This window comes from Schistocerca serialis, chromosome 6, assembly GCF_023864345.2.
Source record: "Schistocerca serialis cubense isolate TAMUIC-IGC-003099 chromosome 6, iqSchSeri2.2, whole genome shotgun sequence".
NCBI lineage: Eukaryota > Metazoa > Arthropoda > Insecta > Orthoptera > Acrididae > Schistocerca > Schistocerca serialis.
Genome location: NC_064643.1, coordinates 216,357,037 through 216,377,106, shown reverse-complemented (window position 1 = coordinate 216,377,106; position 20,070 = coordinate 216,357,037). Strand labels below are relative to the sequence as shown.

At 43.0% G+C, this 20,070-nt stretch overlaps 1 protein-coding gene across 1 annotated transcript in view; it reads left to right on the top strand.

Moving 5' to 3' along the window:
* Nucleotides 1-20,070, top strand: part of LOC126484583 (mitoguardin) — a 94,283-nt gene that overhangs the window by 6,370 nt on the left and 67,843 nt on the right. Inside the window, exon 2 of the mRNA XM_050108146.1 lies at nucleotides 18,122-18,223. Coding sequence (XP_049964103.1) covers nucleotides 18,122-18,223 — 102 coding nt within the window. The remainder of the gene's footprint in view (nucleotides 1-18,121; nucleotides 18,224-20,070) is intronic.

Sequence of the window (20,070 nt, the reverse complement as noted above, 5' to 3'; positions counted from 1 at the left end):
CTAAGGACATCACAAACATCCATGCCCGAGGCAGGATTCGAACCTGCGACCGTAGCGGTCTTGCGGTTCCAGACTGCAGCGCCTTTAACCGCACGGCCACTTCGGCCGGCGAACGTTCCAGTTGATCAGGCAGGCTTCAGACCAGGGCGTAGCTGCTGTGACCAAGTAGTGTCTCTCACATCCTTCATAGAGTCAGGATACCAAATGAAGCAGAAAACATATGTGGCATTTGTTGATCTAACTGCCGCCTTCGACACTGTGTGGAGGGAAGGCCTTATCTACAAATTTCTCCGCATCATACCCTGCAGAACAATGGCTCGACTGATTAACAGCATGCTAAGTGATCGGAAGTTCCAGGTAATCAGTGGAAGCAACATAAGTAAGGAGAGGAAGCTGAACAACGGATAGCCTCAACGATCAGTTCTCTCACCCTTGCTGTTCAACCTATATCTATCTGATCTACCTGACACTTCGTCCAGAAAACACTGCTAAGCCGATGACCTGGCTCTAGCCGTAAAACACCAGAAAATGAAGACAACAGAAGAGATTCTAGCCAATGACTTGTCTGCATTAGATAACTACTTCAAAATCTGGAGACTCCAACCCAGTGTGAGTAAAACAGAAGTGTGTTGCTTCCATCTAAATAACCGGTTGGCGAACGTAAAACTGGAAGTAAGTTTCAGAGGCAGAATTCTTCGTCATAATTGGAACCCAAAATATCTTGGTGTCATCCTGGATCGTACACTTTGCTTCAAACAACACCTTAACTTAGCTCAAAAGTTGAGGACTCGAAACAACATCCTCCATAAGCTACGCGGAACTACCTGGGGATCTTCAGCAACCACCCTGCGATCTTCAGCTCTGGGCTTGGTGTACTCAAGTGCTGAGTATTGTGCACCTGTTTGGACGAACAGTCATCATACAAGGTTTGCTGGTAACCACCTGAATATGATAATGCGCATAATATCTGGCAATCAGATCTACTCCAGTGTATTGGCTTCCACTGTTAACCGGTATAATGCCTCCTGATCTACGCAGATGTACTGCCCTTATGAGAGAATTCCACAAGATCTCCAGGAATTCTAACCTACCCGTGCATAGCGACCTGCCACTTTTAAATTGCAAGAGACTGAAATCACGCCATCCAACTCTGTGCGATGCTGCTGACATGGTTGCTAAGAATTTCAAATCTCTTGAAGAATGGAAAGGTCGGTGGGAAGCAGTGACAGATGTGCACCTGCATAACTTCTTCTCAGGTGCTAAACTTCCAAGTCAATTCGACTTACCACGCAAGACCTGGACTACTCTCAACAGAATCCGTACCAGCCATGGGCGATGCAGGGATGCTCTCTTTAAGTGGAAGAAGCTGCCTGATCCAGCTTGTGACTGCGGGGCTCCATACCATACTGTTCACCACATTGTCAGTGAATACAGGATTCGAGCCTATCACGGCGCCAAAGAGGACTTCCTGCTAGCAACTCCAGATGCAGTGCGCTGGATTGAAGGACTGGATATTCAGTTATAAAGACAAACTTAAGTTTCTTGTGTGTCAATATGTACATATGTATAAGTAATTTAATTTCATGATATGTCTGTATTAGCCATACGCTAAATAAATAAATAAAATAAGTGTTTTTACTAGGCACTTATGGAAATTAGTCTGGCTGTTAAAACTCAGAATTGTTAATCTTCTATTGGTATTTGTTTATGTACAACCAGCCGTTTGTGTACCAATCCAGAATGAAAAGACAACTGACGTTTCGTCGTCAGAATCTGTTTTGTCACGAGTGAAGCCTCGTTCACAGTACAAGTAGACGTCTGTAGAATTTTGATAGTGCGAAACAGTCCTGTTTATTTGGACAGCACTACCATGAAATGGGCACTCAGAGCAAATGTACTGTTAGGTCGGCACCGCAATACCGGACACTGCCATCTAAAAACAGCTATCCATCTTTTTTTCGTGGAGTCGGCTACGTACCAATTTTCTATACGTCTTTCAGCTGTCATTTATTTATTCCAGTGACAGTTAGTTTTGTTACAGATGTATTTTTTATTTTATTTTTATGTTTGTCTCATGTACGCCTTAGCTGTGCCTTATAAATCGAATGCCGTAGGCACTGTGACTGTTGTTCCATAAAGGGAAGCGCCTATAATAGTCTGCCATACAGCTTGGTAGCACGTGTCGAACACCTGCTATTTTCTGCGTCGAAACGAAATTTTATCGACGACTCTCTTGGTGGAACGACAGTTTGAGTACTAACAATATTAGATTCATGAAGCACGTCTAACAGATAATTGAAGTCGGGACAGTACTGTCTTGAAATCGATTGTACATACATGAGATAAACATCAAGGTGGCAGAAAAGGAAAATTGGAGGAGCAAGTAGAGACCCAGTGGAGTACGAGGACAGAGGATAAGGATAGATAGTCACTACTGGAGCATACGAGGGAAGAGGATACTGAAGGTCTTGGAAGATGAGAGGAAGAGGAGAAGAAAAATGACGAAGAGGTTATGGGAGGAGAATAACTCCATGAAGAGGCTACCTACGGAGGCCACAAAGAAGAAGAAGAAGAGATAAACATAAAAAAATCAAAAGCTACAGCTGGAAGGAAGTGGTCTTTCATTGGAATAAAGTGTAGTGTGTGTCCCGGTCAATGAACGCGTCGAATAACGTCTGGGCTGAATCATTTCACTATCCATCAAGAATCGTAGAGTGACGGGGTTCACGACCGGATTTCATAGTTGCTGATGAGTCTTCGGGATTATACGCCCGTGGTCGAAGAAACTTTCCGGTTCCTGATGTTTCGACCAGAGCTGCGCTGGACGTCTTCGGAGGTGCTTCTGGCGACGCTGAGTCTTACTGACTGACCAGTCGGAGGTCGGAGAGCGACAGAAATACTGTGTAGAATAGACGTGGTGTATTTTATGCGTGATCAGCAGAGATAATCTTTGTCAACTCACCTATCGGTTGTCGCCTGCCAAGGATAATAATTTATCTCTCGATTTTGCAGAGCCATTATCCATATACCACTGAGTTTTGTGGCCAGCCGATGTGGCCGAGCAGTTCTAGGCGCTTACGTCTGGAACCGCGCGACCGCTACGGTCGCAGGTTCGAATCCTGCCTCGGGCATGGATGTGTGTGATGTCCTTAGGTTAGTTAGCTTTAAGTAGTTCTAAGTTCTAGGGGACTGATGACCTCAGATGTTAAGTCCCATTGTGCTCAGAGCCGTCACTGCATGATTCCCTGACTGAAGAGCGTAGTCTGTAGTCTGCTACAGCTGAATTTTTTGTTTTCCGTCTTCGGTTTTTAGACCAAGTAAAGAAATATGTCAAGCATTCTTATCCGTAAAGAACAAACGCTCTCCTCTGTCAGAAAGTGGAGTGTATGAGATTCCGTGTGCTTATGGAAAGGTCTAATCGGAACTACAAAGAGAAGTTTCAATGCATGACTGAAACAACGTAAAAGTCTTTGCCGACTAGGAAAAACAGCTGTAGCAGAGCATGCTTTCCAGTCAAGAAATCATGAAGTGAAGTTTTCCGAAACCAAAATTTTATGCTGTGAGAAACTTTTGTCCACGACTACATAGAGAAGCAATCGCAATATATAAGAGCAGTGATAATTTTAACACAAAAGAAGAATCCATGAAACTCAGTGACACACGCACAGTGGCTCAGCAAAATCGATAGATAAGTCTTTATCCTTGACAAACGACAAGCGATAGTTAAGTTTTTCTCTGACAAACATCACGTGTAAACTCGACGACGCCCGCTTTACATAGCATTTTGTCGCGCCGGACAGGTCAAAGGGCGTCTTGTCATGGTCCGTGCGGCTTCCCCCGTCGGAGGTTCGAGTCCTCCCCCGGGCATGAGTGTGTCTGTCGTCCTTATCATAAGTTAGTTTGAGTTAGATTAAGTAGTGTGTAAGCTTAGGGACCGATGACCTCAGCAGTTTGGTCCCATAAGACCTTACCACAAATTTCCAATTTTACAAAGCATTTATGTCGCTCTCCGACGTCCGACTTGTCAGTCAATACTCAACGTCGCCAGGAGCACCTCCGAAGAGGTCCAGCACAGCTCTGATAGAAACGAAAACTTTCTTCGGCCACGGCCACACAGCCCAGAAGAGTCATCAGCAACTATCGGACGAATCACTGTTGAACTGCTGGCGATATTCAGTGCGTCGTCCTACGTTGAATTCGCTGGGCGGCCTTGCTGGCCATGGACTACGCGTAATGTGACTGCTCGACTGGTGTGGCAGTCGTCTGCAGAGCCTGTTTTGGAAATCATCTTATTTGAGGAGCAGTTCGGTTTTCGGGCAGGCCACTTCACCACAAAATTGTGTCGTTGTTTGTTAAAGAAGTTAAAATGACTTTTAGCAGCAAAGAATCTTGCTGCACGATTTTCCTGGAGATATCCCCGTTGCCTTAGACGTAGTCCTGCACATTGGGCTATTATACAGAGATGCTCATAAATTAAGGATAATGCTGATACGTGGTGAAACAACGCTCTGGTGGGCGGTTTGCGGGTGTAAATCACCTCGGGGTATGACCATGCGGTGCATCTGACCTGCGGTCGTCGCATGGTGGCGCTGGCAGAAGTCCACATATGCAGAGGTGTGTTGGTGTGTGGTGGATGCAGCGAGTAAGTGTGCAGACGTTTTCAGACTTGCTATGGTGACTAAGTGTTGAAAATGTCTCAAAGAACACATATTGATGACGTTATGAGGGGTAGAATACTGGGGCAACTGGAGGCTATTCAAACACAGCAGGTCGTAGCACGGGCCCTCCGTGTGCCACAAAGTGTAATCTCAAGATTATGGCAACGATTCAAGCAGACAGGAAACGTGTCCAGGCGCTACAGCACGGGACGTCCACAGTGTACAACACCACAAGGAGATCTATACCTCATCATCAGTGCCAGTAGACGGCCACGGAGTACTGCAGGTAGATTTGCTATGGACCTTACCGCAGCCACTGGAACAGTTGTCGCCAGACACACAATCTACAGGCGACTGAATAGACATGGTATATTCGCCCGGGGACCTGCAAGGTGCATTCCACTTACCTCTGGTCACAGGAGAGCCCGTAAAGCCTGGTGTGAAGAACAATACATGATCATTGGAACAGTGGTCCCAGGTTATGTTCACGGACGAGTCCAGGTATATTCTGAACAGTGATTCTCGCCGGGTTTTCATCTGGCGTGAACCAGGAACCAGGTACCAACCCCTTAATGTCCTTGAAAGAGACCTGTATGGAGGTCGGGATTTGATGGTGTGGGGTGGGATTATGATTGGTGTACGTACACCCCTGCATGTCTTTTACAGAGGAACTGTTACAGGTCAGGTGTATCGCGACGTCATTTTGCACCAGTATTTCCGCCTTTTTAGGTGTGCAGTGGGTCCCACCTTCCTCCTGATGGATGATAACGCACGGCCCCACCGAGCTGCCATCGTGGAGGAGTACCTTGAAACAGAAGATATCAGGCGAATGGAGTGGCCTGCCTGTTCTCCAGACCTAAACCCCATCGAGCACATCTGGGATGCTCTCGGTCGACCTATCGCTACACGTCTTCAAACCCCTGCGACACTTTAGGAGCTCCGACAGGCACTGGTGCAAGAATGGGAGGCTGTACCCCAGCAGCTGCTCGACCACCTGATCCAGAGTATGCCAACCCATTGTGCAGCCTGTGTACATGCACATGTGCATGGTCATCATATCCCATATTGATGTTAGAGTACATGCACAGGGAACAGTGGCGTTTTGTAGCACATGTGTTTCGGGACGGTTTTCTCAACTTATCACCAATACTGTGGACTTACAGATCTGTGTGGTGTGTGTTCCGTATGTGCCTATGCTATTAGCGCCAGTTTTGTGTAGTGCCACGTTGTGTGGCACCACATTCTGCAGTTATCCTTAATTTAAGAGCATGACTGTACAAGCTCTTCGCGGTGGGACGCATGGTGCAGCTATTAGCCACCTACACAATGGATCGCGTTTTTGTAGTACGAGCAGGAGAAGTATACGAATAGGCTGGTGTGGCACTGGTTTCAAAGAAACAATAATGCTAGAGCTATTGTTGTACTCTGCCTATACAGCGAAACACTCGCAGATACTACAAGTTACCAGAACCATCTACGAAGATGACACAGTCTTCTTCACTAGAAGCTGGTGGCCACAGACAGAACACTATAGGCTTTAATAAGCTCATCAAGATACTGAAATCTGGCCACCCTAGTGGCGCATCGACTTCAACGCAGCCTAGAGTCAAGCTATGATCTTCGCAAAACGCCGACGATCGCCTGCCAACCAGTACATCTATTTTGGGAACCCATCCAGCGGGCGATAACTGGAAATCTTAGGAGTCACCCTGTGCACACGACTGACTTGTCAACAGTACATTATTGAAATTTTTAAGAACACAGCGCAACGCTTCGGACCATTGCATCTTTTGCTGAGTGAAAGATCTGAATTAATTATCTATCCGTTGCGGACTTAGCATATTCTGCACCTAAATTAGATCGATTATGGATTACGGAGATGCAGTTCAGTCAATAAACGTTTCCAGAGACTAGACAGTCTGTAAAACGAATAATATAGAAGAATATTTCTTGTCTCAGTAAATTTTGCACCCTGCTGCTTCAGTGACTACCCAGAAGAGTTGTAAGTTCTGAAAAGATTCAAGGAGAACGTATCAAGTGTCTACGGACAGTTAAGAAGGTCAGCATGTCTACTGATACGCCGACTTGGAAGGTATCCAGATGATAGGGGTCGTTGTAAGCACCCAGTGGCCTTACTAGGTAGGAGATAACGCCACAAGGAAGCTACCAGTTCTCAATGAACATACACACACTAATGGACGCTCATTTAAACCAGAAGGAAAAAAGAAAATGAATAAATAAATTAATGAGTGACGATATGCTCTTTAGTCCGAAGACTGGTCTGATGCAGCCTTTATGCTATTCCATCCTGTGCAAGCCTCTTCATCTATGCATAATTACTGCAACCTACATCCCTTTGAACCTGCTTGCTGTATTCTACAATTTTTAATGCCGACGCGTCACCCATTACTAAATTAATAGTCAAATGCCGGGATTGTTCCTTTGAAAGGGCACGGCTTACTTCCTTGCCCCTCCTTCCCGAATCCTATGGGACCGATGACCTCACTGTTTGGTCCCCTCTCCCATACCAACCAACCAACCAACTGAATTAACGATCCCTTGATGCCTCAGGATGTGTCCTATCAACCGCTCCCTTTTTTGTCAAGTTGTACCGTAAGGTCCCCCCCCCCGCCCCCCCCGCATTCGGTGCCGTACCTCCTCATCAGTTACTCGATCTACCCATTTAATGTTCAGCATTCTTTTGTATCATCACATTTCAAAACCTTCATTTTTCCTCCGTGTCTGAACTACTGGTCGTCCACGTTTCACTTACGTGCAAGGTTACACTCCATACAAAAGCCTTGAGAGAAGATTTCCTAACATTTAAATTTATATTTGACGTTAAAAATTTCTCTTTTTTTTTCAGAAATGCTACTCTTGCTAATGCCAGTCTGTAGTTCCTCCGTACTTCTGTCATCATCACTTATTTAACTGTCCATATAGCAAACTTCATCTACTTCTGCCGAGCGAGGTAGCGCAGTAATTAGCACACGGGTCTCGCATTCTGGAGGACAAAGGCTCAAACCCTCGTCCGGAAATCCATATTCAGGTTTTGTCTGTTTTCCTTAAATCGCTTAAAGCAAACAGCGGGACGGTTCCTTTGAAAGGGCACAGTCAATTTCTTTCCCCATCCTACTCTAATCCGAGTCTGTTATCCCTCTCTACCCACAAATTTGCAGTCCTTCGTCTACTTCTTTAAGTGTCTCATTTCCTAACTGAATTTCCTGAGCACCACCTAATTTAATTCGACTAAGTTCCATTTTACTTTTGTTGATGTTCGTCTTATAATCTCCTTACAAGTCACTATGCATTTCGTTACAACTGCTCTTTTACGTCCTTTGCCGTCTCTTACAGACTTACACAGTCATCAGCAACTATCGAGGTTTTCATTTCTTTTCATTGAACTTTAATTCCCTTTTACCAATTTCTGCTTGATTTCCTTTACTGCTTGCACCGTGTGCAGATTGAATAACGTGGGTGACAGGCTACAACCCTGTCTCACTGCCTTCCCAACTACTGCTTCCCTTTCATGTCCTTCGACTCTCACAAGTTTTTTCTCAATTTATATTTTAAGATATGTCGTAGGGTTGTCATTGCCTCGCGTCTTTCTACATTTCTGCGGAACCCAGACTGATCTTCCCCAAGACTGTCTTCTATCAGATTTCCCATTCTTCTGTAAATAATTCGTGTCAGTATTTTGCAACCATGACTTATTAACTGATAATTCGGTAATACACCTGCCATCACCTGCATTCTTTTGGAATTATAGCATTCTTCTTGAAGCCTGTGGGTATTTCGGCTACCTCACAAATCTTTCACACCAGGTGGAATAGTTTTATCATGCCAGATTCATTTCGCAGTATCATATCCTACCTTCATTTACTTCCTCTTCTGTCTGGAGTTCATTTCGCCGGCCGGAGTGGGCGAGCGGTTCTAGGCGCTTCAGTCTGCAACCGTGCGACCGCTACGGTCGCAGGTTCGAATCCTGCCTCGGGCATGGATATGTGTGATGTCCGTAGGTTAGTTAGTTTTAAGTAGTTCTAAACTCTAGAGGACTGATGACCTCAGAAGTTAAGTCCCATAGTGCTCAGAGCCATTTGAACCATTTGGAGTTCATTTCCCTTGTATAGCCCTTCTATATGATATTCCTTACACCTTTTGGCTTTCCCTTCTTTGCTTATTACTGGCGTGCCATTCGAGCTTTCATTATTCGTACAAGTGTTTTCTCTAAAGGTTTCCTTAATTTTGCTATATGCAGCATCTGTCTTGCCTCTAGTCTGCATACTTCTTGAGTACTTCATTTGTCTTTCAGCTGTTATTATTCAGTCATTTTGCTTTTTTTGTCAATCTGATTTTTTAGAAGTCTAAATTCCCTTTTGACTGTTTTTTCTGCAATTATATGTTTTCTTTCTTCGTCAGTGTTATCCAAGGAATTCTTCTGGGACTTGTCTTCATTTCTATTTATCATCTGCCATCTCCTCTACTTCATCTCTCAATCTTATTCCTTCGTCTTCTGCTGTGTTCTTTTCCTCTGTTTCAGTCGATTGTTGCCCAATACTCCCTCTGAAACTCTAAACTTCCTCCGATGCTTTCTATTTACGTAGGTTGTATCTCCTTAACTTCCTATAGTTTAGCGGTTCCTTCTACTTTAATTTGCCATTCATAACTAATAAGTTATGTTCTGAGTTCACATTTGCTCCTGGTTTCGTAATCACTGCCTTACCGTTAGATAACCTGTCTGAAACCTTCTGGTGTCTCCATCTTTCTTCTATGTACACGACCTTCTTTCGTGATTCTTAAACAAAATGTACACTCTGCCCAAAATTTTACCAGGCAGCTTCCTTTTTAATTTTTTCTTCCATGCCATGTATTCGTATTATTTTTCCATCTCTTCCTATTATCTAATTCCAGTCGCGCATCGCAATTAAATGTTCATCTCTCTTAATTATCTCAATAATTACTTTTGTTTCATCATATATTGTTTTATTCTCTTCCTCTGCTGCGGAACTAGCAGGCAACTTTTATTATTGTGGTGAGTGCTAGCATCATGTATAACCTGGCTCTGATAATGCGTTCGCTATACTTTTCATAATATCTTACCCGTATTTCTATTTTCCTATTTAGTATTGACCTCCTCGTGCGTTATCCCTGCTTTTTTTTTAATATTTATGACCCTGTGTTCGCCTGACCAGAAGTCCCGTTCTTCCTGCACACCACTTCGCTAATTCCCACTATATGCAGCTTTAACTCATTCATTTCCCTTTTTAAATTCTCTAACCAACCTACCTAAGTAAGTAATCTAACATTCCATGCTCCTACCCGAAGAATAACAATTTTGTTTTTTCTGATGACAACGTCTATCTTATCAAACGAAGTAGTGCAGCATATCCTCTACTTAAGCACAGTGGCAGCTACAGTAATAGCTTGCTAGGGAAGGTATGCCACTACTGGACGAGATCATTCTTGTTTCTATCGGAATTTCTCACTCAAAAGGTTGTGCGAGTGATGATGCAGTTACACAGCCGAATTATGCATCTACAAGAAATATTTAAACATTAAATACAGTGATGAAGTGCAAAAAGCGAAGGCGCGAAAAAGAATAAACGATGAAATAATGTCCGGACAGTCTGAGTCAGAAGAAAGGAAAGCATGCTGGGATATATGCTGAAGTCGGAACGAAGTTAACCATTCACTGAAAAAAGAGTATGGAGGAAAAGTAATTGCAGATAAAAAAAAAGTATTTAAAAGACGTTACATTTTCCGCTGAGTAGAATGTGGAAAGATTAATTAGATATGGGAGGAGAATGATTAATGGTTTGTGGAAATAATTGACTTGTTTTATTCAATTTATTTTTCTGTTACTTAGGTTGTGACGTTATTTATGACTTTGAAGCTAATTTAGATAGAAAAATCTGTCAAAATAGGCTATGTGTGTGACATGACAAATACGTACTTAAAAATCGGAACACAGAAACAGAGCCGGCCGAAGTGGCCGCGCGGTTAAAGGCGCTGCAGTCTGGAACCGCAAGACCGCTACGGTCGCAGGTTCGAATCCTGCCTCGGGCATGGATGTTTGTGATGTCCTTAGGTTAGTTAGGTTTAACTAGTTCTAAGTTCTAGGGGACTAATGACCTCAGCAGTTGAGTCCCATAGTGCTCAGAGCCATTTGAACAGAAACAGAAGAGAATGGGATGTTATGAAATATTTACGTTTCAGTGCGTTATAGAACAGTGAATGAATAACTGCGTACTAGAAACATTCGTATTAAGGAAATTAGATTTTTTGAATTATTGACGTAACTATTGGATCAGACGCTCAGAAATGACTATAGTAGAAAAGACATAATTATTTTTATCCATTATACAGAACAAGCATTGATCTGTGTACTCGCACATAAATAAGAAGCTGGACTTGCATTCTTCTTCAGCGCACAGAGATTCAGTTTTCGTACTGCTCTTCAGCGTATGCGAAAATCTATAACGATATTGAGCTTCTTATATATATGTTCCGATCCGTTGCCCAATGATTTCCGCATACGGCGAATGATTCTCTTTGATCGTAGCTTTGTTTATCTAGGATGTTTGACTAATATAGGTAGATAATCCTAACAAACGTAGGTTCGGTAACCAGTGATTTCACCGATACCACGTGTTATTACTGAGCTCTTGATCATCTTAAAACAGAGTCCCCAAGAATTCAAACTAAAGATACGCACTTGAGGACAAATACATTCCAGCAAGTGTTCCATATGGCCTCCTTTTATGTGAAGGCTGACATGAGCCGAGTCCTCGTCGCTGATCGTACACGTTAAAGAATCCCAGACGTGCTCCGAATTCACTGACAACGATCTACATTGCTTTCCCGGAACGCATCGACGCTATCAACAGTGCTGGAGAACTCCAAAGCTTTTAAACATCCCCACACAAAAAAATCAAATACGTTCAAGTCGCTGGACCTGGGAGGTAATATCGGCGAGACACTGACACACTTGTTTTCGAAACGCTATTTACCAGTACTTAGGTATCTGGAATGCTGATAAAATCAAACGAGGACAGTTTATCCCTGTGTAATTTACGCTTCACTTGCGGTGCTTCGAAATAAACGTAGCCTTTTAGACATGACCAGTGTTGTAATAATTGGCATGACTGCACTTGTGCAAACCGTGAGGGAAACCATTTGTTTCGAGGTCTATGTTTATTAGGATTATTTGCTCATTTCATTGTCCTCTGCCCCCCATTCTCGTCTGTACCTACAGTAGTAAAAACACCCAGTATTCAGCCCAGGATTTGCACTAACGCATCTATTACAAAAGTAATACGTATAAAGCACTGAGAACAATAAAGGTCGAAAGCATAGACACGAAGTTTTGAGAAAAATACACGTCTGTGAAAATCAAATTTACAGACGTATCACCAGTCTCGTAGTACTGACTTGGTTTTTACCCACGTGCCAGAATCGTATGTTTCCTGTAGAAAATAATGTATTCGCTTTATGTTATTAAATTTTAATACTTAGGGTTATTATTATTATTATTAATGTTAATCCAGAAAATTTTCGTATATAGACTAGTGGCAATAGTATCTTTTTCACTACTGTGTCGTTGGTAATTAATGTGAAACTATAATCAGAACGTAAAGCTCAGGTACTAAATATACCACACACCCATTTATGACCTGTACAAACATTTCATGGTGCCTGTTAACATCTTTTCACTAAGCATGTTCTCTGGCTTGAGATTCAGGTAAAACTCTCAGTCACGATACGTAGTAGTTTTTTTTAATTCTATGTGTTTCAAGTGTAATTTAGCAGTTTTATTAAGTCCTTGGTTTCCAAGATTGATATTTGCCTTTCACCCTCATAATTGGGCACTAGATTTTGCAAGGCATCTACAAACTGTAGTGAAATAACAAATTTGCCTTTCACCCTCATAATTGGGCACTAGATTTTGCAAGGCATCTACAAACTGTAGTGAAATAACAAATTGTGGTCCGCCTGTATGTGACTTGAAGGAAATTGTGGGGTCCCACGACTTCAGTGAAGATTATGCTATTTTAAACAACAGATCATGGCAACCTGTTGAAAACTTCATCGATGTAAAATTTCTGAAATGTGCACTGCTGGCACAAATATACATTTTTAGTTTGGTAGTGAGGTCGGTGACACTCTTAAACGGTTCTGAAGTCCTCAGCGTACATTTTGCAGACTGGAATGCCGAAATCACGAAATGTGAGGTTACTGTGGGGCGTTCCTTCAAGTACTTCCAGTTTTTATGAAGAAAGGGGAGCCCTTGTAGTCAATGAGCGTTCCTACAGCTATGAAGATGTGTGTGTTGGACCCATATGGAAATGAATATCAGAGAAATGGTAAAGACAGCTTATCGCAAATGTTCATACACACAGTGTAGGGGTAGAGCACTGATAAAGCTGGTTCACCGCGAGATTAGATTAGATTAGTACTTGTTCCATAGATCATGAATACGGCACTTCGTAATGATGTGGAACGTGTCAGGTTAATAAAAGGTGTCTATACAAGATATTACGGTACACAGAATATTACAAGACACTTAATATTTTTTTGTGGGGGCTGGGGAAATTACCCAGTTACTATATCCAAAAATTCATCTAATGAGTAGAAGGAGTTGCCATTCAGAAATTCTTTTAATTTCCTTTTAAATGCTATATGGCTAGATGCCAGACTTTTGATGCTATTAGGTAAGTGAGCAAAGACTTTTGTGGCATCATAATTTACCCCCTTCTGAGCCAATGTTAGATTTAACCTTGAGTAGTGAAGATCATCCTTTCTCCTAGGGTTGTAGCCATGTACACTGCTATTACTTTTGAATTCTTTCGGATTGTTAATAACAAATTTCATAAGTGAATATATATATATATATATATTTTGTGAGGCTACAGTGAAGATCCCTAGCTCTTTAAGTAAGTGTCTGCAGGATGATCTTGGATGATCTGCAGCAGTTATTCTCATTACACGCTTTTGTGCAATGAACACTCTTTTACTCAATGATGAGTTACCCCAGAATATGATGCCATACGAAAGCAGGGAATGGAAATAGACGTGGTAAGCTAATTTACTGAGATGTATATCGCCAAAATTTGCAATGATCCGAATTCAGTGTGCTTTTTCCAGTTCAACCCCTCATCAATGCAAACACCTAGAAATTTTGAATATTTTACCTTAGCTACCGATTTCTGATCGAAGTCTATATTTATTAATTATGTCATTCCATTTACTGTGTGGAACTGTATATACTGCGTTTTGTCGAAGTTTAATGAGAGCCTATTTGCAGAGAACCACTTAATGATTTTCTGAAAAACATCGTTTACAATTTCATTGGTTAATTCTTGTCTGTTGGGTGTGATAGCTATACTTGTATCATCGGCAAATAGTACCAGCTTTGGATCCTCGTGAATATAGAATGGCAAGTCATTAATATGTATTAAGAACAGCAGAGCACCCAAGGCCGAACCTTGCGGCACCCCATTCGTGATTGTTTCCCAGTTTGAGAAATCACCAGTTGTTTGCATATTATGTGAACTGCTTATTTCAACTTTCTGCACTCTTCCAGTTAGGTATGATTTAAACCATTTGAGCGCTGTCCCATTCATACCACAGCACTTGAGCTTATCCACACTACTGGCCATTACAATTGCTACACCAAGAAGAAAAGCAGATGACAAACGGGTATTCATTGGACAAATATATTTACTAGAACTGACGTGTGGTTATATTTTCACGCAATTTGGGTGCATAGATACTGAGAAATCAGTACCCAGAACAACCATCTCTAGCCATAATAACGACGTTGATACGCCTGGGCATTGAGTCAAACAGAGCTTGGATGGCGTGTACAGGTACAGCTGCCCATGCAGCTTCAACACGATACCACAGTTCATCAAGAGTAGTGTCTGGCGTACTGTGACGAGCCAGCTGCTCGGCCACCATTGACCAGACGTTTTAAATTCGTGAGAGATCTGCAGAATGTGCTGGCCAGGGCAGCAGTCGAACATTTTCTGTATCCAGAGAGGCCCTTACAGAACCTGCAACATGCAATCGTGCATTATTCTGCTGAAATGTAGGGTTTCGCAGGGATCGAATGAAGGGTAGAGTCACGGGTCGTAACACATCTGAAATGTAACGTCCACTGTTCAAACTGCCGTCAATGCGAACAAGAGGTGACCCAGACGTGTAACCAATGGCACACCATACCATCTTGCCGATTCATACGCCAGTATGGCGTTGACGAATACACGCTTCCAATGTGCGTTCACCGCGATGTCGCCAAACACGGATGCGACCATCATGATGCTGTAATCAGAACCTGGATTCATCCGAAAAAATGGCGTTTTGCCATTCGTGCACCCAGGTTCGCCGTTGAGTACACCATCGCAGGTCCTCCTGTCTGTGATGCAGCGTCAAGGGTAACCGCAGCCATGGTCTCCGAGCTGGTAGTCCTTGCTGCTGCAAACGTCGTCGAACTGTTCGTGCAGGTGGTTGCTGTCTTGCAAACGTCCCCATCTGTTGATTCAGGGATCGAGACGTGGCTGCACGATCCGTTACAGCCATGCGGATAGATGCCTGTCATCTCGACTGCTAGTGATACGAGGCCGTTGGGATCCAGCGCGGCGTTTTGTATTACCCTCTTGAACCCACCGATTCCATATTCTGTAACAGTCATTGGATCTCGACCAACGAGAGCTGTAATTTCGCGATACGATAAACCGCAATCGCGATAGGCTACAATCCGACCTTTATCAAAGTCGGAAACGTGATGGTACGCATTTCTCCTCCTTACACGAGGCATCACAACAACGTTTGACCAGGCAACGCCGGTCAACTGCTGTTTGTGTATGAGAAATCGGTTGGAAACGTTCCTCATGTCAGCACATTGTAGGTATCGCCACCGGCGCCTGCCTTGTGTGAATGCTATGAAAAGCTAATCATTTGCATATCACAGCATCTTCTTCCTGTAGGTTAAATTCGCGTCTGTAGGACGTCATCTTCGATGTGTAGCAATTTTAATGGCCAGTAGTGTAGAAGTATTCCATGATTTACACAATCAAAAGCCCTTGAGAGACCACAAAAAATCCCAACTGGTGACTTCCAGTTACTCAGAGCATTTAATATTTCATTAGTGAAAGTATACAAAGCATTTTCCGTTGAATAATCTTTCTGGAAACCAAACTGACATTTTGTTAAAACTTTATTTTTACAAAGGTGTGAAGCTACTGTACAGTACATTACTTTTTCAAGAATTTTGGATAAGGCAGTCAGAAGAGAGATTGGGCGGTAGTTGTTGTCATCAGACGTATCCCCTTTTTTATGCAGTGGTTTAAGAATGGCATACTTCAGTCTATCTGGGGAAATACCCTGCTTCAGAGAGCATGTGGCTAAGATTCCCACTTATCTCTTGGAACAAGCTTTTATTATCCTACTGGAAGTGCCATCAATTCCATGTGAGATTTTATTCTTGAGGGAGTTTATTGTCTTCTTAACGGATGTCAGGAGCATGCGTACATGCTACAATCTGAGAATCGACGACCGTGTGCCTTAGGACCCTGTGTTTCTCAGCGCCTCATGTGTATTACCAGGTGTACCTGTATGAAATGAGCGTTTTTTTTGTGAAAATGAAACACTAATTTTGAATTGAAAAGTAAAAACCTTTTATTCAAAGTACTGACCATTGCTTTCTATACATTTTGTGACCACCTTTCTGGCAATTTGTGGACACCACGCCACTAGCAATGTTCGTCTTTTGAAGCAGACCAATCAGACACCCAATTTTCGACTTCTTCGTAGGAATCGAAGTGTTCCTCAGCCAATGCGTGTCCCATTGATGAAAACAAATGGTAGTCGGAAGGGGCCCAGTCTGGTGAATACTGTGAATAGCAGCTCCCAGCCAAGTGTTTTGATTGTAACCTGAAACAGTTTTGCTTTGTGTGCAGGTGCATTGTCGTGTAAGAAAACTACTTTGATATGTCTTCTGGCCCATTCTGGTCTTTTTCCGATCAATACATTGTTCAAATTGATAATTTGTTGTCTGTAGCGATTAGTATTCACCGTTTCATCGGGTTTTAGAAGCTCATGATACACCACACCTTTCTGATCCCACCAAACACAGAGCATTGTCTTCTTGCCGAATGGATCTGGTTTTGCAGTCGATGTTGATGATTGTCCCGGATTAACCCATAATTTTTCCCGTTTAGGATTCTTAAAATAAATCCATTTTACATCGCCAGTAACAATTCGATGCAAAATTGATTTTCTTTCATGTCTTTCATACACAATTTGACAAATGGTTTTTCGGTTTTCCATCTGTCTTTCATGTGGCACCCATTTTCCACACTTTTGGATCTTTCCCATAGCTTTCAAACGGTCAAAAATTGTTTGTTGTGCAACATTTAGCATTGCTACCATTTGCTTCTGACTCAAAGTATCATCTTCAAATGGCTCTGAGCACTATGGGACTTAACTTCTGAGGTCATTAGTCCCCTAGAACTTAGAACTAGTTAAACATAACTAACCTAAGGACATCACACACATCCATGCCCGAGGCCGGATTCGAACCTGCGACTGTAGCGGTCTCGCGGTTCCAGACTGCAGCGCCTAGAACCGCACGACCACTTCGGCCGGCAAAGTATCATCTTCATCCAATTTTGTTTGCAATTCGTCGTCTTCAAACTTTTTTGGTGGTCTTCCACGTTCTTTATTTCTTACATCAAAATCATTATTTCTGAACCGTTGAAACCATCTTTTGCATCTTGCTTCTGATAGAGCATGATCACCATATGCCTCGACAAGTATTCGATGCGACTCTGCTGCACTTATTTTCAAATGAAAATAAAAAATTAATGCATTCCGCAAATCATCACTTTCTGGTACAAAATTGGACATTGTTAACACGATGAAAACATATGATGTTGTTTGTTCCATGACTTGATGTATACTAAATATCTTTGACTGGTGTCATACCAACCAAACAAAAAAAAATTAAGTCTCGTTCACAACAAATGTTCCATATCGACACATTTGTATCTTAACGCTCATTTCATACCGATACACCTGGTATAACAGTTGTAATCCCCGATACCGGAGAGAGACTGAAAGGAGCGTTTCACAATGATGGCTGGAAAGAGGCCTTCCTTTGGGGTACTATAAAGCTGTGTACATGTAAAAGATGGAGGAGTTTGTGAGAATTCTTTTCTTGTTTGTTTTATTCTGTGACCACCTCCCGATGCAAGTTCCATGAAAGGAGTTGTTAACATATCTTTTTAAGTAGTATCGGAGGCTGCAGAGAGCAGCCGGCACCTGCGTAGGAGCTCCGAGGCGTCCTTGGCGGCGGGACGCGCGCACCAGTCGTACTCGTTAGACGAGACGACTGCATTAGTAAACAATCCGCGCCACGTTTACGCTGACACTGACCGGCCCGCCTTCCTGTGCTGTTGCAGAGGTCTGTGCTGTTCCGGACGGACAGCTCGGCGCGGCTGTACGGGGAGTCCATGACGACGTACACCTCCAACCCAGAGTCCTTCGTCTCCGCCCAGGATGAGGTACGTACCACCAGGTTCTCACATCGCAGCGCTGCCAGCCGCCTCGCCAGCTTGCCGGACCTACTACAGTAGTTAGGAAACTACTGCGAAAGCAAAGAGAGCTCCACTCCAAGTTTAAACGCAGCCAAAACCTCTCAGACAAACAGAAGCTAAACGATGTCAAAGTTAGCGTAAGGAGGGCTATGCGTGAAGCGTTCATTGAATTCGAAAGTAAAATTCTATGTACCGACTTGACAGAAAATCCTAGGAAGTTCTGGTCTTACGTTAAATCAGTAAGTGGCTCGAAACAGCATATCCAGACACTACGGGATGATGATGGCATTGAAACAGAGGATGACACGCGTAAAGCTGAAATACTAAACACCTTTTTCCAAAGCTGTTTCACAGAGGAAGACCGCACTGCAGTTCCTTCTCTAAATCCTCGCACAAACGGAAAAATGGCTGACATCGAAATAAGTGTCCAAGGAATAGAAAAGCAACTGGAATCACTCAATAGAGGAAAGTCCACTGGACCTGACGGGATACCAATTCGATTCTACACAGAGTACGCGAAAGAACTTGCCCCCCTTCTAACAGCCGTGTACCGCAAGTCTCTAGAGGAACGGAGGGTTCCAAATGATTGGAAAAGAGCACAGATAGTCCCAGTCTTCAAGAAGGGTCGTCGAGCAGATGCGCAAAACTATAGACCTATATCTCTTACGTCGATCTCTTGTAGAATTTTAGAACATGTTTTTTGCTCGCGTATCATGTCATTTCTGGAAACCCAGAATCTACTATGTAGGAATCAACGTGGATTCCGGAAACAGCGATCGTGTGAGACCCAACTCGCCTTATTTGTTCATGAGACCCAGAAAATATTAGATACAGGCTCCCAGGTAGATGCTATTTTTCTTGACTTCCGGAAGGCGTTCGATACAGTTCCGCACTGTCGCCTGATAAACAAAGTAAGAGCCTACGGAATATCAGACCAGCTGTGTGGCTGGATTGAAGAGTTTTTAGCAAACAGAACACAGCATGTTGTTATCAATGGAGAGACGTCTACAGACGTTAAAGTAACCTCTGGCGTGCCACAGGGGAGTGTTATGGGACCATTGCTTTTCACAATATATATAAATGACTTAGTAGATAGTGTCGGAAGTTCCATGCGGCTTTTCGCGGATGATGCTGTAGTATACAGAGAAGTTGCTGCATTAGAAAATTGTAGCGAAATACAGGAAGATCTGCAGCGGATAGGCACTTGGTGCAGGGAGTGGCAATTGACCCTTAACATAGACAAATGTAATGTATTGCGAATACATAGAAAGAAGGATCCTTTATTGTATGATTATATGATAGCGGAACAAACACTGGTAGCAGTTACTTCTGTAAAATATCTGGGAGTATGCGTACGGAACGATTTGAAGTGGAATGATCATATAAAATTAATTGTTGGTAAGGCGGGTACCAGGTTGAGATTCATTGGGAGAGTGCTTAGAAAATGTAGTCCATCAACAAAGGAGGTGGCTTACAAAACACTCGTTCGACCTATACTTGAGTATTGCTCATCAGTGTGGGATCCGTACCAGGTCGGGTTGACGGAGGAGATAGAGAAGATCCAAAGAAGAGCGGCGCGTTTCGTCACAGGGTTATTTGGTAACCGTGATAGCGTTACGGAGATGTTTAATAAACTCAAGTGGCAGACTCTGCAAGAGAGGCGCTCTGCATCGCGGTGTAGCTTGCTCGCCAGGTTTCGAGAGGGTGCGTTTCTGGATGAGGTATCGAATATATTGCTTCCCCCTACTTATACTTCCCGAGGAGATCACGAATGTAAAATTAGAGAGATTAGAGCGCGCACGGAGGCTTTCAGA